The sequence below is a fragment of the Perissodus microlepis genome, chromosome 2 (assembly GCF_051167445.1).
Source record: "Perissodus microlepis isolate ML-2025 ecotype Zambia chromosome 2, ASM5116744v1, whole genome shotgun sequence".
Classification (NCBI taxonomy): Eukaryota; Metazoa; Chordata; class Actinopteri; order Cichliformes; family Cichlidae; genus Perissodus; species Perissodus microlepis.
Window position 1 is genome coordinate 3,685,988 of NC_140462.1, and position 21,252 is coordinate 3,707,239.

The 21,252-nt window shown below is 43.0% G+C and overlaps 1 protein-coding gene across 1 annotated transcript in view; it reads right to left on the minus strand.

Annotated features, from left to right (window-relative positions):
- Positions 1-21,252, minus strand: part of gpc3 (glypican 3) — a 133,589-nt gene that overhangs the window by 51,761 nt on the left and 60,576 nt on the right. Inside the window, exon 3 of the mRNA XM_084940568.1 lies at positions 8,516-9,201. Coding sequence (XP_084796694.1) covers positions 8,516-9,201 — 686 coding nt within the window. The remainder of the gene's footprint in view (positions 1-8,515; positions 9,202-21,252) is intronic.

The window sequence follows — 21,252 nt, forward strand, 5'->3', positions numbered from 1 at the left end:
AGGATTTCAGTAGCTCACGTGTGTTTCCAGAAAATGTTATGATCACATTCAAAACTTTGAGAATTTTCAAAAACATGTCACAGGTTCGTGTTTCTCTGTTGTAGTGATCAATGTTAGGAATTACATAAAGCTCCGCTGTATGCCTGAGGCTGACTTATTAGCTTGATTAGCTAGCACAGCAAAACCTTAACCACTTAAAACATGATCCATTTTGAGATTTCTGAGAAGAGAAACCATCCTAATATTGAACCTCTTCTTATTTTTTTCTCCTTAATGGTTATCAGCCATTATACCAGAGGAGATGCTCTAACGCAGCGGTCCCCAACCCCCGGGCCTCGGACCGGTACCGGTCCAAGGCCCGGGGGTTGGGGACCGCTGCTCTAACGCTAACTGAGCTCATAAATCTCCCGCACGCCCTGTGACATCTACACTCGTGCTATCTTAGCATCACTCCTGCTCCTGACTCCTGTTTCTCGCTCTCACTGTAATGTGTGCCGTATAAATATCTACAAATATCTTTCAAAGGTGAAGCATCATTTACAAGTTCCAGCATGCTGACCTATTGGTGAAATTGCCCACATATACTGTCTGTGTTGCATTTTTTTTTAAACTTTTTTTCAAATTAGCTGAGCTACTCCACAGTCTACCCTCTGGCAGTTCCAGAGGTACCCCAGGGGGTACATGTACCCCCTGGTTGGGACTTGCTGAGCCAGAGGTGAAGTGTGGGAAATGTGAGCAGTAATGTAAAGCGCACATGGACCAGTGAACACAGAAATCCCGTAGCAAAACTATCAGTGCTAAAAACACACAAGTGACTAAACGCTGAGCTGAAAGGAGGATGTTAATGTCTAAAACAGATAATGTGCAGCTGACAGTTTAATTTAAAATGAAACTCGTTGTTTGTGAATCACGCGTATGGAGACACTCTTTGGAAAAATGGATTTCACACTCCTCACTCACTGTGCTACTATTCCTGAAGCATTCGGAGACTGTGAAAAGCTATTAAAGCATGATGTATTTTTGATTTTATCAACACTGTCCCAATGCAGATCAAGGGGGGTGGTGGTGTGTGGGTGTGGGGGGTGTAAATCCTGATGTTTTATTCAAGTAAGATGGAAAACAAGTCCAAGAAATGTGATAGATGCCCCCTGCAACGAGGAGCTAATTGCCTGCATGGGGAAAGCATTTGATAAATGGCTCTTTAGTGAGAAGGATGTTGTTCAAATTGAAATTTGTATCCATATTATAAATAATTATACACCATACAAGTGATGACCAGAAAGGGAATTAGACTTAAAAGCCGAGTTGGTTTTGATAAATTTTTAAATTACAGCATTAGTCATTTGTTATTAAAGCGCAGCTAAACAAACAAAAGCCTGCACAGGACCCGCCGCTGTTTCTGTCATTTCTTATTCATCTTTATCTTCTTCCTCCTTTTTCTTTCTCTGAAATCCAGCCACCCAGAATCATATAATAAAGAGTTTTGAAAATAAAGAGTATTAACTGTGGACAGTCTCATAATTCTTTTCATGTATGCACATCAAGCACCCCGGCGTCACCATTCGGTTGGAGTTAAACTATTGAACCATGTGCCTAGTTTTCAAAAACGAGGTACTGTTGGACTCCTTGGATCAAGCAGAGTTCAAAGCATTTCCATCACATTTTATCTCATGAAAAAAGAAAAAAAAAATCATAATTTTTCTTCCCAATCCTTAGAAAAACCAGCACAGAGATCTTCAGAGCAAGCCTCATAAATGTCTCATTAAAGTTATCAAATCGATTTTTGCGCCACACACAGCCAATCACAATCACAGGGAAAAGTGGCAGACATGAAATGAGGTCACAATCAAAGCCGTTCTGCAGTTTAGCAAAAGCAAACTTTGTATTGCTAGATCAAAAAAAACAAAAAACGTCACTACTTGGAGGGTGCTGCAATAACTGGAAAGGTGTTAATTAGCTGGAAGTAATTCTTGTATCTGGTAAAATTGTCTCAGCTTGTCCCGTCAAACTGATTGATGTGACCTCCCCTTTGAATCAAAAAGGCCACAATTTTTTAACAACTGATCTTTAAGTCTCACAAAAACTATCAGACGGATTTTAGATTTTCAAAGCCATTTATCTGTTACAGCCAATCAATGACAACAGATGAGCCTCCAAACAGAATATGAGATTTGATGTTTTAACCCTAAACGCAGTGTCTGGCACTTCTGCATAATCTGACCACTGCTCAGGTCATTGCAATAAGCAAGAACACACAGAAGCTTTCCTATCAGAGCTTCCAGCCACGGATTCGGTCTGATCCAATCTACAAGTTTAACTTGTGTGGAAAAAACAATATTGTTTTAATGAAATTCGGTGGAACATTTTAATGTTTGTCAAACTTGACTGGTACTCTGCACACAATTAATTTAATTCAACTAGTAGTTAAAACAGCTCAAAATATCTCAGACATGTTCCAACATGGCTGACCAGTAGCACAAGAAGAATTTTAGTTCAACTGCTGGGCTTCCTTATCATGGCTTACAGATACACACTCTCTAGCCTCTTTATTAGGTACGCCTGTTTGACTGCTTATTAATACAAAGATCTAATCAGCCAATCACATGAGAGCACATCAGTGGATTTAAGATGACCTGTTGAAGTTCAAACTGAGCATCAGAAGCGTTTACAGACAATGGTCTGAAAAACAAAATTTCCAGTGAGCCGCAGTTTCTGGCTGAAAATGTCTTGTTGATGTCAGAGCTCAGAGGAGAATAGATAGACTGCTGTGAGGCTTGTATGCTCTTCTGCATTCCCTGCTGTATGCAGAAGAGCTTCTGAACAACAAACTTTGAAGCAGATGGGCTTCAGCTGCAGAGGACCACAGCAGATGCCAATCGTTTCAGCTAAGAACAGGAAACTAAGAGTATAGTTCACACAGGCTCACCAAACAACAGAAGACTGGGAAAACGCTGCAACATGTGACTGGGATGGTCAGATGTTGGCAGAAACAGCATGAAAGCATGGATCCATCCTACCTTTTGTTAATGTTCAGGTTGGTAGAGGTATAATGGTGTGGGCCACATTTTCATGGCAGACTTTAAGTCCCGTAGTACCAGCTGACCATCTTTTAAATGCCACAGCCTACTAGAGTATTGTTGCTGATCTTGTCGTTATGCATAGTATCTCCTGATGGCTGCTCCCAGCAGGATTTCACAGCATATCACAAAACTCAAATCATATCAACCTGGTTTCTTCAGTATTACGGTGACTTCACTGTACTCAGATGGCCTCCACAGTCACAGATCTCAAGCCAACAGAGCACCTTTGGGATGTGGTGGAACGGGAGATTTGCACCGTGAACGTGCAGCTGAAAAATCTGCAGAAACGGTGTGATGCTGTCATGTCAGTATGGACCAAAATCCACCACCTGTGGTGTGAAGATTTAAAGCAACCCTGGTATTAGTAAGATGTATCTAAAGAAGGGGCTGGTGAGTGATAAAAATCTATCATAATTTACAGTGTTAAGCTACAGAATGATCCCTCTGGGACCCTTAAACATCCCAAATCATCTTCTATAATTTGCATTGAACAGTTAAACATGACTTTTATTAATTATGCATCAATTAAATATTTAAACACGACTAGATAAATAACTAAGAAATAGCTGATAAATAAGAAATATGTTGGAGCGTTTGGAAACCTGATTGGCTGGATGCTGGCTCTGATGGTATTAACAGTTTCAGAGCTGGCTGCGCTTCCCGTTTCTCTGCAGTAGTTTCGCACTTGTTCGAACGGATTAATAGGCAATAAAAATGCAGCGAAGATTTAATTAGTTTTCTTGTTTTCTCACTGAAGCAACAGTTTGGATGTGATTTGATCAGCCTCTGATATGTGTGAGCACAATGGGAAAGCCACCAAATAAAGACAGCTGATGAAAAGAGTGTGTTATTGACAAAAACTGTAACAGGCACACAAAGAGGTATTTGATATTAGACTTAAAACTAAGCACCCAGCTGCATTGAGTGTATAACAACACATAAGTCATGTACTCCGCAGTATATCTCCTCTAATCTTGGTCAGATCCATCATATTTCTGTCTCAACCTACTTCCCGTCTTCATTTTCAGCCGAGGGGTCGAGGGGTGATGGATGTCTCCTCCACACTCTCCTGTCCTCCTTCCCCTTGGGCTTGCTCTTCACACACTTCCCCCCTCCCACTCTATTCTTTCGCCTCTCCCTCTCTTTGTCCCCTCTTTCTCTCCTTTCTTTCTCCTCAGTAACTGGTAAAAATAGAGCTTCATAAATCATGCATCTTCTTTCACAGCAGTGCGTAAAAAAAAGAGAGGAAAAGAAATAAATGGGGGGGGGGGGAAGAGAGAGGGAGGGAGGGATGTTGAGGATGAGATGTAGAGACGGAGGTGGATGACATCAAACTCCAGGAGAAGGGTGGGAAGTTGACAGGGGAATAGATTGGAGCTGCAGGGCTCTTGGCTGCCCTCTCCGTCTCTCTGAACATTGGCTGATTCACGCTGGAGTTGGAGGAAATGAATGTTAACATGCCAAGGAGTGGGCTGGCGGACGATGAGTGGTCATCTCGCCAGCAGAGTTACGTGTTTCAAGCCCGCAGAGCGGAGAAGAGATGTCTCTCTCGCACCTTGAGGACTCTCTTACTCAGATAGGGTCGATCCGTCTGTCGCCCTTAGTAACAGGGTCTGCACTCTGACTGGCGGGAAGGTTAAGTGCGAGATCGCTACGACAACTGCACCACATGTAGAATCACATGAAACCCCAAAACAAGGCACGGTAGATCCATTAGGCTGTTGTACAAAATATTGTATCACGAGAATATTACTTAAGGGTTCCTCTTAGGTGAAAAAATCACCACGGCTCTGATTTTTTTAAAGATTAGAAATCAAAGTTATTTGATAACGCAGTTTTTATTTGATCATGTTAAAAACATGGCTGTAAGCTGCCATAACCCCCCACCATGACAAGATGATGAAATGTTTGGGAGAACCCCAGTAAGAGTGCAGAGTCCATGCTCCAAGTTTGGTGCCAGCAGATGAAAAACTTCCTGTTAGGCCATCTGGTGTTGATTTCAACTGGCTGTAACAGACACATGCTGTATAAACATCTAAAATCAATCTGATAACTTTGGTGAGAATTGGTCTGAGGATTCATCTGCGCTATTTTAGGCAAAATGATTACTGCACTGCCAAATAATCGCCACATAACGTAAATATTTCCTCAGTAAATGAAGCGTCCAAATCCATGACCCACAGATCAAAGCATTACAGTGATATGAACTCACTTCCTGTTTGGTATCCCTGCAAATGATTTTGATAGGCTGTGGTGGACAATCAACGTATCCCCAACAAGTCACCATTTAATTCAGGTTACATTTTTGACAGCTCTGCCAACAGTTTTAGTTTCCATGACGAAGAAACATTTCTGAAAATTAAAATTTTTCTATCTGTTTCATTTATAGTGAAAACTGGGCTTCAAAGGTACATCATATCCGAAAATCCATCCAAGCAATCATGTTGCCGTTTACATCCACGCTTTATGTCCACGCTTTACTTTCAACCTTTTAAATTGCTGTCACCTCGTCATCATGTGATCTTGTGGCAAAATTTGTAGTTAAAAAATAGTGCATGCATTTGTTTTTGTTTTGTGGGGTGACAATAAAAAAGTTAGTGTAATGACCACAAAACGGTAAAGAACCGCACAGCTGGTTAGACAACATGAAACCAGTCCCTGCAGCCACAGCTGTCTCTGGGTGTCACCATGTTTGTCACCTGCCTGCAATTCTGTATATTCTTCTCATTTAAAAAAATGCAACTTTTTTACTGCTTCTCACTTTTTCTCTTATCGTTCCTCTTATAGCTGATGTTCTACATGTTACCAAACAGGATAAACTATAAAGCTGTTTGTTGGTTTGTTGGGAAGGAGCTTTTTCACCATAGGGCTCATTTCCATGTTCAAGAAACCAGTTTGGGATTATTTGAGTTTTGTGATATGGTGCATAGGCCCATCAGAAGATGGGTACACTGAGGTCATAAAAGGATGGACGAGGTCAGCAACAATAATCAGGAAGAATTAGGTATTTTAATGGTGCTTAACTGATACTAAGGCAGCTGAAGTATGCCAAGAAAATATCGCCTGCGCTATTAAACCACCAAGCGAAGGCTGAACCGCTGATACAAGGCAGGATAGATCCATGCTTTTATGTTTCATGCCAAAGTTTGACCCTACCACCCGGATGTAGCAACAGAAATCGAGACTCATCAGACTTTTATTGCCCAATTTTGATGAGCCTGTGTGAATGGTAGCCTCAGTTTCCTGTTCTTAGTTGACACCCAGTTTGGTCTTCTTCTCATTCAAGGTTCAGTGTTTTGTGTGTTCAGAGATGCTCTTCTGCACACCTTGGTAGTATGTAGAAGAGCCTACAAACAAGGTGGTAACTCAGCTACTGTTCCTCTCAGCTTGAAGCAATCTGGCCATTCTCCTCTGACTTCTGCATGAAAAACTTTCACCCAGAGATCTGCTGCTCAGCGAATGTTTTCTCTGTCTCAGATCATTCTCTGTAAGCCCTAGAGATGGTAGTGCAAGAAAAAACCCAGTGGATCAGCTGTTTATGGCACCAACAACCATGCTATGCTTAAAGTTAGTTAATTTTAAGCTCAGCAGGTCGTCTATACAGGTGAAAAAACCCTGACACCACTGTAGTTAGTGTGTCCTTCATTCAGGTGTTTAACTCTGGGTGAGGCTCTGTAGTGTGACACAATTAGCCTGAGAGAGACAATACCTCTGTCCCTTCTGTGACACTAAGAAAGGAGCGAGATGACGTTCACATCCTCTGTCTCACACACACACACACTTTTTCATTGAGTCAGTGAATACACTGTCACAGCAGCCCCGTTCTGCCTCATATACAGGACACAGACTCATAAACACAATCTAACGTCATGATGATTTGAATTGGAGTCTTAAGTACCACAGACGAGATTTTTTTTTAAAACTCCATCTCAAACACACACACACAGAAGAAAGTGAGCTTTCCCCCACAAGTCAGTGATTCATAGATGCAGCCATACCCTCACACTGCAGAGTAAGTGAGGTCAACCTGTGCGTTAATAAATGATGGGTTCCGAGTGAAAACCTGGTCACTGTGGGGATTCAGGGTGTGAGAGTGAAAAGTTCAGCAGATATCCAGGAGAAAAAGCACATCCAGCTCTGTAACCCCAGCAGAAAGGGCCTTTCATATTTCATAAGCAGTTCTGTCTGACTTCGCATGTGGGCTAAGAACCAACTTGACGGTTTTATTGCAGTTAACGCCACACATAACGGGTCACCGCTGCTGAGAAGTGAGAGACAAGTCTCAGAGAGACGTGCTGGGAGCATCTGTCTGATACGTGCTAGTCTTCATCCCTCTCTTGCCTGCTTGTTGCTTCTCCTTTTAATGCAGTTCCACCCAAAGTGCATTTTTGCTTTGGATGTGGAGAAGTAATGTGTTGCAGCCTGCTGTCTGAGGCAGAGGGAAACGTCTCAGCCTGTCTTCTTCAGCACCGAACGCTGAAAAAGGATGTGACTCAGTGGGTCTAATGTGGTTACAAGCATACATACTATCAGTGTGATACTACAGCGGGAGGTGTCACCAAATCTCTGCTCGCACGATTAGAGATGTAGTGAAATCAAAGGTGAAAAAAATATGTAGACTCTTACATTACTGCCATAGGTATACCAAGAGGTCAGGTAAAATTAAAACACTTTAGAATAATATAAATGAATCATTTGCAGTCTTTTAATGTGCGCAGAAGGAAAGTGGGTCGGCTCAGTGAGAAGGACTGCAGTGATTATGCGCTATAGGCCAGGAAACAAGCAAATAAACAACATTCAGAGAAATTTATTCAAATCATCTCGAAACTGAAAATCCAGATAAACAAGTTTATCAAGTGTTTTCGTCTCATGGCCACAACTGAGGTGATATTTGTAGCTGTGTTCTCTTCCAACCTGCTGAGATCAAAATGAGATGATTGCTGCCTTGATTAGCAACATCTCATCTCGTAGTGTTCAAAGCAGCAAGTATTGTAAGCTGCCGGGACCTTTCTGGTAGGGTTTCAGACTGAAAGACCAGACTTCTAGCAGGTTGTAACTTCAACAACAGAGCCCCCATACTGCAGACCTTTAATTAACATTTAAATAGGCAGCAGCATGCGGGGCTGGAAAGCTAAACCAACAAGCAAAAAAATAAACAAAAGGCCCTGTGGGTGGTTTTTACCAGCCTGCAGCATATTTCATATTCGAGTGATGACTCGAAGAAAGTTTTATTGGGAATACAAACAAACGCAGACGGAAAAAGTAACACTGCATTTGCACAGGGGTGATAAATACCAAGATCAAATCACATTTGTCTTCAATACTCCAAGATGACCATAAAGCAGGTCCAAGTTGTGACATCGCTCTGGATTTATTCCTCTTCAGTTTAAAAGCACATCTTACAGTGTGTACGTGTGTTAGTGTACGGGACTCACCAGGGTGTTCAGGTGGCTGCGGGTATTCACGGCGTGTTTGAGAGCCAGTTTAATCATTGTGGGCAGTCTAAGAACAACAGCCTCCATATCCTGCTCTCCCCTCATGGCACCAGCCAACTTCCCCAGTCCATCTATATAGCTCCTCCAATGAGGCTGCACTTCTGCAGCTCCCCCCAGGCAGTTGTGCATCACTGCTTGACAGAAGCCTCTGCAGGCCGGCGGCCCCAGCATGCCCTGGCAGTGCGGGCAGTACCACAGCCTCAGCAGGGACCGGCTGCACTCTCGGCCGGGCCGCAGATGGTCTGTGGTGTTGACAACCTCGATGCCCAGGTTCAGCGCCTGCAGGAAGACTCGTGTGGCCAGGAGGGAGCGAGAGAGTCGAGTCATCATCAGTTTAGGATAAGGGCCAAACGCTCCCGAGTCCTTCCAAGCTCCTCTTACACACTCCTCGGACACTGAGGTGCCACTGCCTCCCAGCAGGCGGCGGTACGTGAGCGGAAAGAGGCGGCCGTAGAGCACCGCCACCATGTGGTCAACTGTGGAGTCCGAGCCAAGGATGTAAAGCGACATGTCCAGGAACAGCTGCCCCACAGAGCTCTGGGCACTGCTCGCAAGAGTCGGGAACTCTGACTTCAGCATCGTCAGGGTGGAGTTACGTCCGTGGCGCAGCACCAGGTCAAAGGCCTCTGCAAGAAAGAGTGAGACAGGGTGACAGTCAGGCCATCTTCTGAAAGCTCAAAAATGTCATTCAGTGACGCCTTAATAATCACTACAATTACCTCAAACTTCTCAGCAAACAGGCATCAGCTTAACTCAAAAACATGAAACACTCAAACAGGAGCTTTCCCCCAAACAAAGATCCTATCCTTAATGATCAAAGCCAGGGAAAACTTCCCACGCGCAGCCTCGCGTTCCCTTTTCCCCACTTTTTCTCCATTTGTTGTTTTCCTCTAATGTGCTTACACACACTCTGAGGAAAAGCACGAACACATGCGTGTTATTACAGTAACGGGTGATGGCTTCAAACAAGCTTCTCCAATAGATAAACAGTGAGATTCTGGCTTTGACCTTTCCACAGTACAAAGCAACGGTCTGTAAAAAGCTCACAGAATCGTAAAAAGACACCAATAACGTCAATATATTAGTCAAGTGTGAGAGGCATGGCCGTAAGGATGTCTGTGAGGAGAAAAGCATTCAAAACCTGCAGGAGGGAGTGGAGCAGGGGCCACTGTGAGAAGAGAAAATAATCAGTGGCTTTCAAGGCACAAAGTGAATTCTTATCAACAAGGTGGCACAAGATGCGGGAGCTCCATCATCGACCCAGTTGCAAAATGAGTGAGGACCCGACAACAGAGGGGATTTAAAGCTCCATTACTGAACTTAGCAGGGGAGCTGGGACTCAGTGAAATGAAGCTTTGGACGGAAGAATAGCGTGAGATCCCGAAATCCCATTTATACCACGGCTAGTCCACTACATCACTTTGTTGGGAGTGACTGCTGCAAATGCTTTGTGAGGAGCAGAGGAAAAACAGTGGTTTAGGGAACATTAGAGGAAGTTATTGGTTTATGTGCTACAACAAATAGCCATTTCATCTTTGTTATTCGTTTTTCCCTGCTTGGATAGTTTAATTTGTTTTTCTTCATGCCTCTCTGAGGTCAGTGAAGCCTATGTGGAGCTTTGGCGTTGAGAAACAATTTAACTCCTCTGTTTTTAGGACATAATGTGACTTTCTGTGTATGCGTAAAGAAATCCACATGAGGATATAAATACATATATATGAGATGTTTCACTATGATTGAAATGAATTCTTTCAACTAAGTAAACTCTCACAGAGGAATAAACACATTCGTTCCTCAAATTAAACATTCACAGTGTTTTTGTTCATCTGAGGTTATATTTACCTCGTTGTAAGATTTTTATTATCATCTGATATGTAAAACCTTAGAAACGAGTGCAATTTCTTCTTCCCATGTTTAGTAGGACTCGAAACACAGCAGCTAATGCATAAATGCAAGCAGGCCCGAAGTGATCCAGTTTTGCTATTTATGGTGTGAAGTGAGGTGAAGACACACTGATATGAGCTGCAAATGTTTCAACTCATTTTGAGGCTCAGCGATTCCAATTTATTAATTTACAGAAACTTATTTTGAAGAAAAAAAACAAGAAGAAATTGATTTTCTGTCAAAGTCTCAGATCAAAGGATAAACAAATATAGCACACCCAGATGGTGGTTTACTTGTTAGCACGAGCGAATGTCTGCAGCGCACTTATTTGCCCTTTTATGGCAACCGAACTGCAAACTGCACACTAGCAGGCAGATCAGAGCATATTATTATTAATAATTTGACACTAAATCCACCTTTTTGTGTTGTTGAATTGCTGCTGAATCATTTTAATCTTTCTGGTTTATCGTGCTCATTGCGGCACAAGGTATTTGCCTTTGTATGGGGAAAATTAAGCTCAGCTCTGGAAATAACAGAAAATATTAGAACATTTTTTGATGTTGCATAGCTTCACTGCCATGTTTCAAGGTTGTAACCCTGAGTTTAAAAGTTGGTTTTCAACTTTAAAATGCTGAAAGTGTTGAAATATGCTGCCTTAACTGTCTAAAGAGAATCCTGTGAAGTAACGACCCTGTAATTAGCCAGCTTTGGTTAATAAAATACTGAACCTGTTTAAGGAAACTTTATCATAGGCTGGATTAAACTGCAGCTTTAGGTTCTAATGTGTATGTAAGCAGCCTGCTCGCTCAGCAGAACAGTCGCTGGCTGCCTAAAGGTTAAGAAAAGCATTGGAGGATGTTCAGGAGCAGCACACATCTGTTTGGTTTTTCACTCTACGGCTGTCCTGCTGTGTCTGTGAAGCACTTCCCTCTGTGATCAGTGAAGAGGCAGATGTGCAGATTGCCAGCTGAGACAAGGAGACAGACTGAAAGGAGGGAAAACAAACCCCCCCACACACACACACACGGTCACACACAGAACTCGCAGATGAGCACAGAAAGTTTTCAACAAGCAGATATTTAGTTATCGATTGAAAAGTGGAGGCAGTGAGGAAAATGTATCCAGCTCACAAAGCGGTTTCTAAAAAAAATCCACCCACATCAAACCCTGAAATTCAGCCGCTATCTGTAGCATCTCTCACGCCGTAAAGAGGAGAGCCACTTTGCGATGGTAAAGACAAATACTAGAGGGCTCTTCATAAATGCAATTCAATGGCTCTGAGTAGCCGGGGTCATAGCATGAACCATTGCGAGCCCATTTCCTGCAAATGCTCCTCATGTTCTTTCAGCGGTGAAAGCCTGGACGGGATCAGGTATCCTTTAATGGAGGGGAATGGGGCCGTATGTCGGGGACCTGTGACACGCCGGATACAAGTGTACGAGGTCAAGAGCACGCATTACAAGAGCAGGAGCCCAGAGCAGCATATTAGGTCACGCTTAAAATTAGCAGTAACATTCATTTTGTGAGCATCAGGGATGGAGGCAGAAGGCTGCTGGTTGCTGGAAAGCTGTTTCTCCTGAGACTGAAGGCCTTTTACTGACAGACCACCTGTTTACTCCAAGGCATCTGGGCATCTCATCTTTCTCGGGCCTTGAAATGGTCATGTCGGATTGACTAAATGCGGTCCAGTAAACCTCTACTATGCGAATTTCTCATAATATCTGGTTTCTGTGCATTTCAAGCCATTAATCCCAAATTAAGCAGCGATCAAGTATCACACATTTCATGTTATTAGTAAAATAAGTCTGATAAATCTGCGGCACAATGAGGTAAATTCTTTCTGACATCTAAAGCCTTTAAGTGACTGCAGCTCTGACATAAAACAGGCGCTCCCGTAATCTATGAAGGGCCTGTCAAATAAGCATATTTGATGTTCAGGAGCCCATCAGTCTCCACGTTACGTATAAGTACATAAATCTGCGGCTCATAACGTACCAGGCTTGGCTGACCGTTGCCTGTGGTTGACACGCTGCGAAGGCAAAGACATGCACCGTGCTGCCTCATCAATCAGCGGCCCATACACCCATTATCCCCTGAGAGGAAAACATCAATAAATTACCCAGCCAATGAGACTAATCCATTTGGCTGATGGAGTTTCACCTCTAGCTGCCATGGAGACGGATGGAGGAGTCGCTGCCACCTGGTCCCGTTAACAAAGCAGTACCTGTCCGGGACGCAGACAGAGGACTGGCGGGGGTGCCACGGTGACACTTTTGATGTAAGGTGATTGGGCTTCTAAAGGGGGATCCAACTGTCTTATCATGTGTCTGTGGGTGCACCAAGCACGTGCGCAGGCTGACTCTAACAGACACCTCCCAGCAGCGTCGACGTTCAGTCGTGATTTTATGAGCTACAACAAAGCAGCATCTGTTCACTGACTGTAAACAGTGCGCTGCATTTTCCAGGCACGTTTCACTCAGAGCACTCTGCACTCAGGTAACCTGAGACCCGCTCCACCTGACAGCCCTTTTTTTCCCCCTTGCGGGATTGTTGTACGTTTGCATCTGCTCGGGGCTTTACGGGACGGCGGCAGTGAGACAGAGCGGGGCGGGGCCGGCTGATTCCAGGAACAAAGCAGGCAGGATGCTGGTAAGGCCTTGATAACATCGCCAGCAGACCATGAGGGCCAATGGACAGCGGGGTAGAAATGAGAGGTGTATTAGGTTACTCCATCTGTTAGGGAGCACCTCGTCGAACACACAAACGCACACACGCTCGTGCCCACACGCAGCCGCGCACAGTGCAATCAGAGCACTCAGCAGCAGCCAGGTGGTGACAGCGAGGGCGAACATTTGGCGGACCATGGTGGGATGGCGAGGTGTAAGTCAGGTGTAAGGACACTCATACACACACACGCTAACAGATTTTTCTTTGTGTTCATTTAACTGCTGCCCTGTGAGCGTCCAGCTAATGTTTCCTCCCAGCTAGGCAGTAAAATAAACAAAATTCATACGCTGCTTTTATTACTCGTAGTCTGCTTCTAATAAGAAAACAACTCGAGAGGGTTGTTGTTTTGGGGGGTTTTTTCTCCAAAAACTCATACAGTCCACTCGGATCCACTGAAAAAAATATACAGCACTTTTACTTCTGTGTATATTTTTTGAAAATGTGGTTTATTATTTCAGGATAATCTTCAAGTCCAACAAGACTCGTTATCTGTTCTACATTAATTGAAGGTTAAAATCTAGGTAGCAGTCCCAAGCTGCGCTGGATAAAAACACACAAACAGAACTTTACTTCTAAAGTTCTGAGACAGTTAAAAGATATTTTTTCATAATTTGATGCATTAATTAAAAAATAGTTCTCAAATATTTCTATTTCAGTAAAAAATTTGGCAAAATTTGTCATCTCTCATTTCTTTTTTGTTATTTATTTGAGGAGCCCGAGCTTCAGCCAGCAATAGTTCTCCAGGCTTTCTGAAGCTCTTTCCAAGTCTTTCCTTGGATATTGGCTCCTTTTTACTGACTGATAGCGTTCCAGGATTACAGTTATTGCATTGTCAGTGAGTTTGGGATCATTACCATGCCGAAAAATGAAGCCGTTGCCAATCTGATGCTTTCCAGATTTTATAACATGGTCGATCAAAATCTGGCGTTACTTTTCTGTGTTCATAATTCTATCAATTTTGACAAGATCAGTGCAGAAGTGCAGCCCAAACCATGACAGAGCCTCTGCTGTGTTTTACAGACCTCTCTCCTGACTTCCTCCATTCATACTGACGACTATTTCAAAATTAAAATTACACATGTGGTGCTGTGGGCCAGGCAGGTTAGGACACACAGAACAGGATTTGAACTAAACAGCAGCTTTACTGCTGAACTCAAGCAAAATACAAAATACACGAAAACTCAGACAGGGCGAAAGAAAGCTAAGAGAGCTCAGGCTGTGTTGAAGAATAAAGGTGGTCATACCAAATATTGACTTCCAAGCTTCTGCTGCTGCTGTCACAGTTGGGGCACACTGCATAGCTCATCTTTGTGTGCCGTCCTTCTGCTGCAATGTAACACTGGGTATGAGCCACTAGAGAAAACAGGTCCATGTGCCTCTCACAGGGTGGCTGGTTTGAAAAGCTGAAGGTGACATTGTATGAATAGATGAAATGAAGTTTTCCACCATACAGCAGGGCCAACTCTGTTTGGGCCTTACATACTGTACTTTCCATTGATGTATCCACATCACAGCACAGGATGCAGACTGTTTATAGCAGCATGTGTATTTGCAAGGGGCTGACAATCAGAAAGAAGATGGCTAAAAGGCAGGAGAGCCATACTGGCTTGTTTCAGGCAGAGGAACTGCAGGGGCTTCACAGTGGCTCAGTATAAGATAAATAATAATCACTTTAAACTGTGAAGCATGCCAAGCTACGCTAATAGAGTTCAGATGATGAGCACAGTGAAGGATGAAAACATTCACAAGCATGAAGAAATGTAAAGCTTGATGTTTATGTACATATATGATATGCATAGACTCTACATCCCCAAATTTTTGTTCATAATTACCAGCCATGTTTGCTTACTTAGTGTACATTCAGTATTTCTCTCCACGCCCACCTGCAAAGACTTTGTCCTCTATTAAACAGGTCTCACAGTTTGAGAACCACCAAGCTAGGTCAGGCATAGAAGTCACTGGTTTGAAAATAAGCTGGCAAGTATCAGACTTTATTTTTACCTGGTTGGCTGAGAGTTGGAAAGCAGCCATGGTGATATATGGCAGCCACAGTTTTTTTAATACATTGTAAAATGCAATTGCCTGAATTCACAAAGAGCAGCAGAGGTCTGCTCATCAAACAGCACAACAACAAAGAAAACTGATTCACTGGAGCTCAGAGCACAAAATGTTTTAATAATTTTTAATGCAAAAGATTTTTTCCATTTAAGCTCTGGTTAATTTGCTAGGAATATCAACTTTATTGCAAAAAAGGACAAATATCTAAAGCGGCTTTGGGATAATTAGTGGAAAACTATTTACTTACTGTGACAGCTACAAAAAGAAAGCAGTTGTGAAGGATTAAGATGAGTGTATATTCCCACTGCTGGGGAACAACGCCGCGGCTGATGGGTGCAGACGACAACGGTTAAAACATGAAATGTGATTTGAATTCAATTTGGAGCGTTTTTTCTCCATTCATCGTGGGTTGTTTTTGTTAAACGTGGGTCGTGGGGCATAGACTGTTTTTCACCTTCAGAAGTGGGACCAATGCCATAAAAAAATCTGCAATAAAAGTAGCATCTGTGTGTGCTTTGCGCCTGCCTCCTTTTTGACAGCTCAGCCAAATATCATTAGAACTATCCAAGTATAAGAAACACATCATCTCATTGACTGGAAAACATATCCAAGAGCAATAAACCACATCCACGATTACTTCTTCTTATACCATCAAAATCTAAAACAGGAAGCATTAGACACACAGAGATAAAAATTGCTGTTCCTGGGTGATACAGATACGCCAGCAGCCAGTTTTTCTTTCCTCCCGTGCTTCCATATTTCTGCTTGTCACCACTGACTCCATTGATCTCTGGCACTGGCCTCCAATGCAGAGGTCAAAGTTGAGCCATGCTGTATCTCTAACTGGCAAACAGGCGCTGTCAGAGGACACGGTGTGCAGCAGAATAGAGGACACGGCGAGGTGGGAAGGACGCGAGGGCAAAAGTGAAGTGGAAAAACACAACCGAGAGCTGGAGGGGAGGTAGAGGAGGAGGAGGAGGAGGAGGAGGAGGAGGGGGTTCAGTGAATGGTGCCAGAACGTGTGGAGAGAAACATTCAGCGAGGCGAGCTTTGAAGCTCCATTCAAAGGCATCTGGAGTCAAGCAGTGCCAGAGCTGTGAGACACGTCGCACACCTCTCGCCAAAACTCAGCCACGGGTGAGAGAGACCTGACACCCCAATCAAACGCTCGCCTCGCAGACAAAATACACATCGGACCCCGAGGAATCCTACCACTCAGAAAAGTGATACTTGAGTGAAAGGCTATTCCAATAATGGATTCATTTCCAGCGCACAGACCGAGACGCAGAGACAGGACACACATACACAACCCAACACACACCCATAGGCGTTATTGCTCTCTGGGGCTGCCGTTCAAGGCCGCGGATAAAAAGCCCGTCCACATCTGATCGAAGATGAGAGAGGTCACGACTAACGCAGCGCGAGCACTCCGCTCCAAATCAAGCATCCGAGCTCTATTAATCCAATATGCATCTCTAAGTAGATCCTGTGGTTCGTGATGAATGCACTCCTACTCATTCACCCTCATGCTAGTTTTCATGCTTGCGCCGCATTACGCCCATGCATCGGCTTAATGCTGAACAGCTCACTTTCAAACAGAGACAAATGTTATAGAGGGAATATTTGCGTTGCCATTTCACGATGCGCTCGCAGTAATAAAAGATGAGATTCGTGATCCCCTTTTTCTTTTTTTTTGGAAGTCGGGCTTATGACACATAAAAGGAGAAGCGGACTGAAGTGAAGAGAACTTATGAGGAGAAGCAGCAAGTGTTTTTGAAGTTCTGAAGCAGATGGGTGCACAGTGTGAGGGGAAATAGTGAGGCTGCATGAGAGGAGGCTTCCTTAATTATAAAACCCAGACTGATGACTTTCGGTGGATTAAAAATAATAATAATAAAGTTAAAACACGTCAGGTTTTAACCTGACACGTGTTGGAGGCTCTGACGCTTTACAGTCCTGTTGCTCGAGCTATCATGAAGTCCCACTCTAACCTTCTGTATGTGTGTGTGAACAAATGAGATGAGGTTTTTTTAATTATTACAAGCTGACTTTAATAAAAGATTAAAGGCCAGGTCATTGCCACTTTAATAATTAATTGTGGCTCGTCTATATGTGGAACATTCTCCCTGAAAATAATGATGCACCTTGCATGATGCCACTATTATAGTGTCAGGACTGCCTGAAGACGACTTATTCCCATCCTTTGTCATGAGATCGAATGGACTTTGAGTGCGTGTGTTAGCGTGTGATCGTGTTTGTAATTGACTGCCTCAAGCCATGTGGGTTGAAGGACACCGATGACAGTTTCATTACAGAGCCGCAGAGTGCAGTGTGAGGAGTGTTTCTTCTCCCGGTTTGTCAACGTGGGTTCAGATGTGACTCAAAACACTGAATCAGTGTGAGGTGTGTTTGATTGCCCAACAATGATTAACTTTGAGGGAAAAATGGCTGCAACATTTTTTTTTTTGCAGCAGGAGTGTAAAGTCTCACCTTTGAGAGAAGATGGGTGGCCTCGAGGATAAGGAGCATGCTGACAGACTTTGATGTAGGACATGGAAATATGGAGCTTTTTACCAGAAACAATTTAGCACAAAAAAGTGGTGGAGGAAGAAAAGGCACAAGCTGGGCTTCTTGCAGGTCTTCACATCCAAGAAGGAAAGGAAATATTGGACCCTGCAGCTCAGAAACAGCAGCTCAGCTTATCGATATAGTTGTCACCGAGGTGGGAGGTATCACAGCTAAAATACACAGTCGAGGGTGGGGTGCGCAGAGGTCATGGAAGTGCAGAGAAAATATCAGCGGGAAATAGCCAAAGGCTACAGATTTATGCTGATTTAACAACAGTGTTTGAAAGATCTGCTGAGAAGCTTCCACTAAAATTGAGATAGCTTTCAAAGGAAAGATAAAGAGTTTTTAGAAAAAAGGAGGCAGCTGTGTCAAAAGAAATGTTTGGGAGCGGCAACAAGTCAAAGAGCAAAGAAGACAACACCTCACAAAGCCAGACTTCAGAGGATGACAGAGAAAGCATCAGTGCATCGCTGTTTCATGTGTAAACTGGAGGAACCCCAGATCGTGGTGACGACCACAATGGATGCCAGGAAAAACAAAGGAAGGTGAATGAGCTAAGACAGCATTTTGAGAGGCTCATTTAAAAATCATAAAGCCGCTGCTTATTCTCCTGCTCTGAGACAAATTCGGTTTACACGCAGTCTCAATAGAGTTCACGACATTCATTCTCTTCGCAGCCCATCTTTTTGGCAGTATATGCACACATGTAGCTGCCTGCTTTCATTTCTAAGAAAATACTCATGTTCTTCGGGTGTTTTCTTCTTACTTGATGGAAAAGTGACATATTTAATCCTTTAGAGAAACTGTGATGCAAGAACCAAGTTAACAGTGTAATCCAAAAAGAAGTTGCTAAAGCAAGCTGTTAAAAAATACAGTATAGAAATACCAAGAGAACAAAGCAGGGCAGGAGAATCAGTCGGTTATGCTTTTATTTGAAAAATCCAAAGTACGGGTGAATGTGTCGGGGCTCGGTCGGGGAATACATACTTTGCCCTAGCGGCTGGTCCTTAGGCTGGCGTGACTGACCTAGCGATCAATTTCACAGCAACCACTCGCAACCAGTGGGACAGCACTAATTTTTCCCCAGCGACAGGTGGTTGCTACGCGGTGGCCAATCGAACAGGTCTTTGCGCCCGTGTGACCGAGACATCAGGAAAACTGGCAAAACTAAACGATGATTCTCAGGAGTACTGCAGCGCTCACAGCATCGGTGCAGCATCAGCCGTCGGCAAACATGATGATAATAAAGTTTTTAGTGAAATAAGTGAAATTCTGTTGAGCTTTGTCTGCTGAATGTGTCAGCGAGAGAACAAACCAGGTTATATGTAGAGGTTCAAAATGTGAACACAACTCGCAACAAGTGTGCTTCAGTGTTTTTCATCCCACACAGGCAGCTCAGAGGCAAGAAGCCAGGCTTTTGTTTGGTTGCTGCTGAAAACCGTGGAAGCAGAAGAGATGGAGAGAAACAATCTGCCAACAGCTTTGTTTCCAGCACCACAACCTTCTCCCACTGGACTCTGGCCATTTCATCCTGGTGGTGGAGAAACGCCTGACTGTACAGAACTTTGATTGTTGTGAAATAACAGCAGGCAAGCTAACCTTGGACGCTCATGTTTCCCAAATTTTCAGCTAAGGCTTCACTAAAGATAAAGTATGGGATTTTCTTCAAGACACCAACACTCATTGAGCTCGTCTGTATTATTGGGTCAGGTGCTTCTCCTCCACTCTATGGAGTCTCTGTGGGCTTTGGGTCAGTCGATTTGGCTAGCAGTAGATTTGGGCAGATGCTAAATCCTGCTGGAAAAGAAAATCAGTATAAACTCTGTCAGCAGATGGAAGCTTGACGTGCTCTACACTCTTTGGGTAGATGACTGGGCTGACTTTAGGCTCGATAAAGCAAAGTGGACACTAGCAGAGGACATGGCCGACTTCAGAAACTTCACTGGACTTCAAAGACCTCAGATTCTTGATACTCCTGATACTTTTCACTCTTCCTCCAGAATCTGAGCATTGACCATTTCCAAAATTCAAAGTTTACTTTCATGTGAAAGTTCTCTTTAGCCCTGGTAATAAAACTTTCTGGAGACCACACACACACACACACACACACACACACACACACACACACACACACACACACACACACACACACACACACACACACACACACACACACACACACACACTCTCTAGAAAATGAGAGGAGCCACTATTCTCGGTTGTCTGAGGTCTGTTGTTTATCCTTTCTGCTGATATTTTTCCAAATATATTCTTCCCATCACCTTGCTAAATTTAAAAGGAACATTGCACGCCACACACCATGAATGACGATTTTCACCAGATGCAATGTTGTGGTCAATTACGGCAGCAAAACACATTTGAACGTCCTGGAAAAAGGCTTTAACCAGATTGTGATGTCTGTTGCTGAAATGATGTTTGGGGTACTAAGCCTAATGCATATTTCAGATATTAAAACACAACTCAAGGGTCTCTGCTCTGTTGTTTTCCTGATTTAGTGCCAATTATGCTTATTAGCTTTAATAACCCAGAGAGGCTTTTATGCCCTTTATCAATCTGAATGTGATGGTTTATTATAATTTGCAAACCGCCGTGTCATCGTGCTTAAGAAAATAATTGCTTGAGATTAAAAAGGGCTTATGGGCAACAATCCGACTGTTTGAGATCCAAATCCTTCTTCCTCTTTGGTCAAGAGATTAATTGTTTCTGTCTCTTGTTTCACAAACTGGCATAATCCCCAAATCTCAGGACATCTTGTGCATTTGTAGGAGGAGACTGCAGGGGCTTTTTTTAAGCTCATTTATTGGGAATCATGCAGTGTCAATATTTTTGATGTACTGCGGTAAAGCGGTAATGGAAAATAAATACGTTGTTGCATCACGTCAAACAGCACAGCAGCTGGAACCAATGTGGCGGTGATAGCAGGAAAATAGGGTCCGCTTTGATGTCTGGTAGTCCTTCAGTCAGACGCTGATGTTGATTCAAGTTTCACATTGAGACTGAACTGTGGAAACCTGTAAACTGTTAATGTATTGATGACTATCCTGAGTTTATAGTCTAAACAATATTCCTGCAGTTTTATTTGATGTGAACTTGAGCGTTTTAAACAGTTACATTAGGAGAAAAAGTTCATTTTTTTGTAATTTAATTCAAAAAGGTAAACTTTCATGTTTTACTTTCATTCTATAAATCATATTACAGATAAAGTGAAATATTTTAAAACCTTTTCTGTCCTATTTTTGATGATTATGGCTGATAGCTAAAATGCAGTATCTCACGTTATAATAACCCATATGGAAAAGAAATAGTAAAAACATATATGATTTACTCATGAAAGTGGCCACTTTCTCATTACTTTCATATATTTTTTTAGTAAGTATCCAAAACATACAAGTTTCATTATATAATTTTTCAAGGGATCT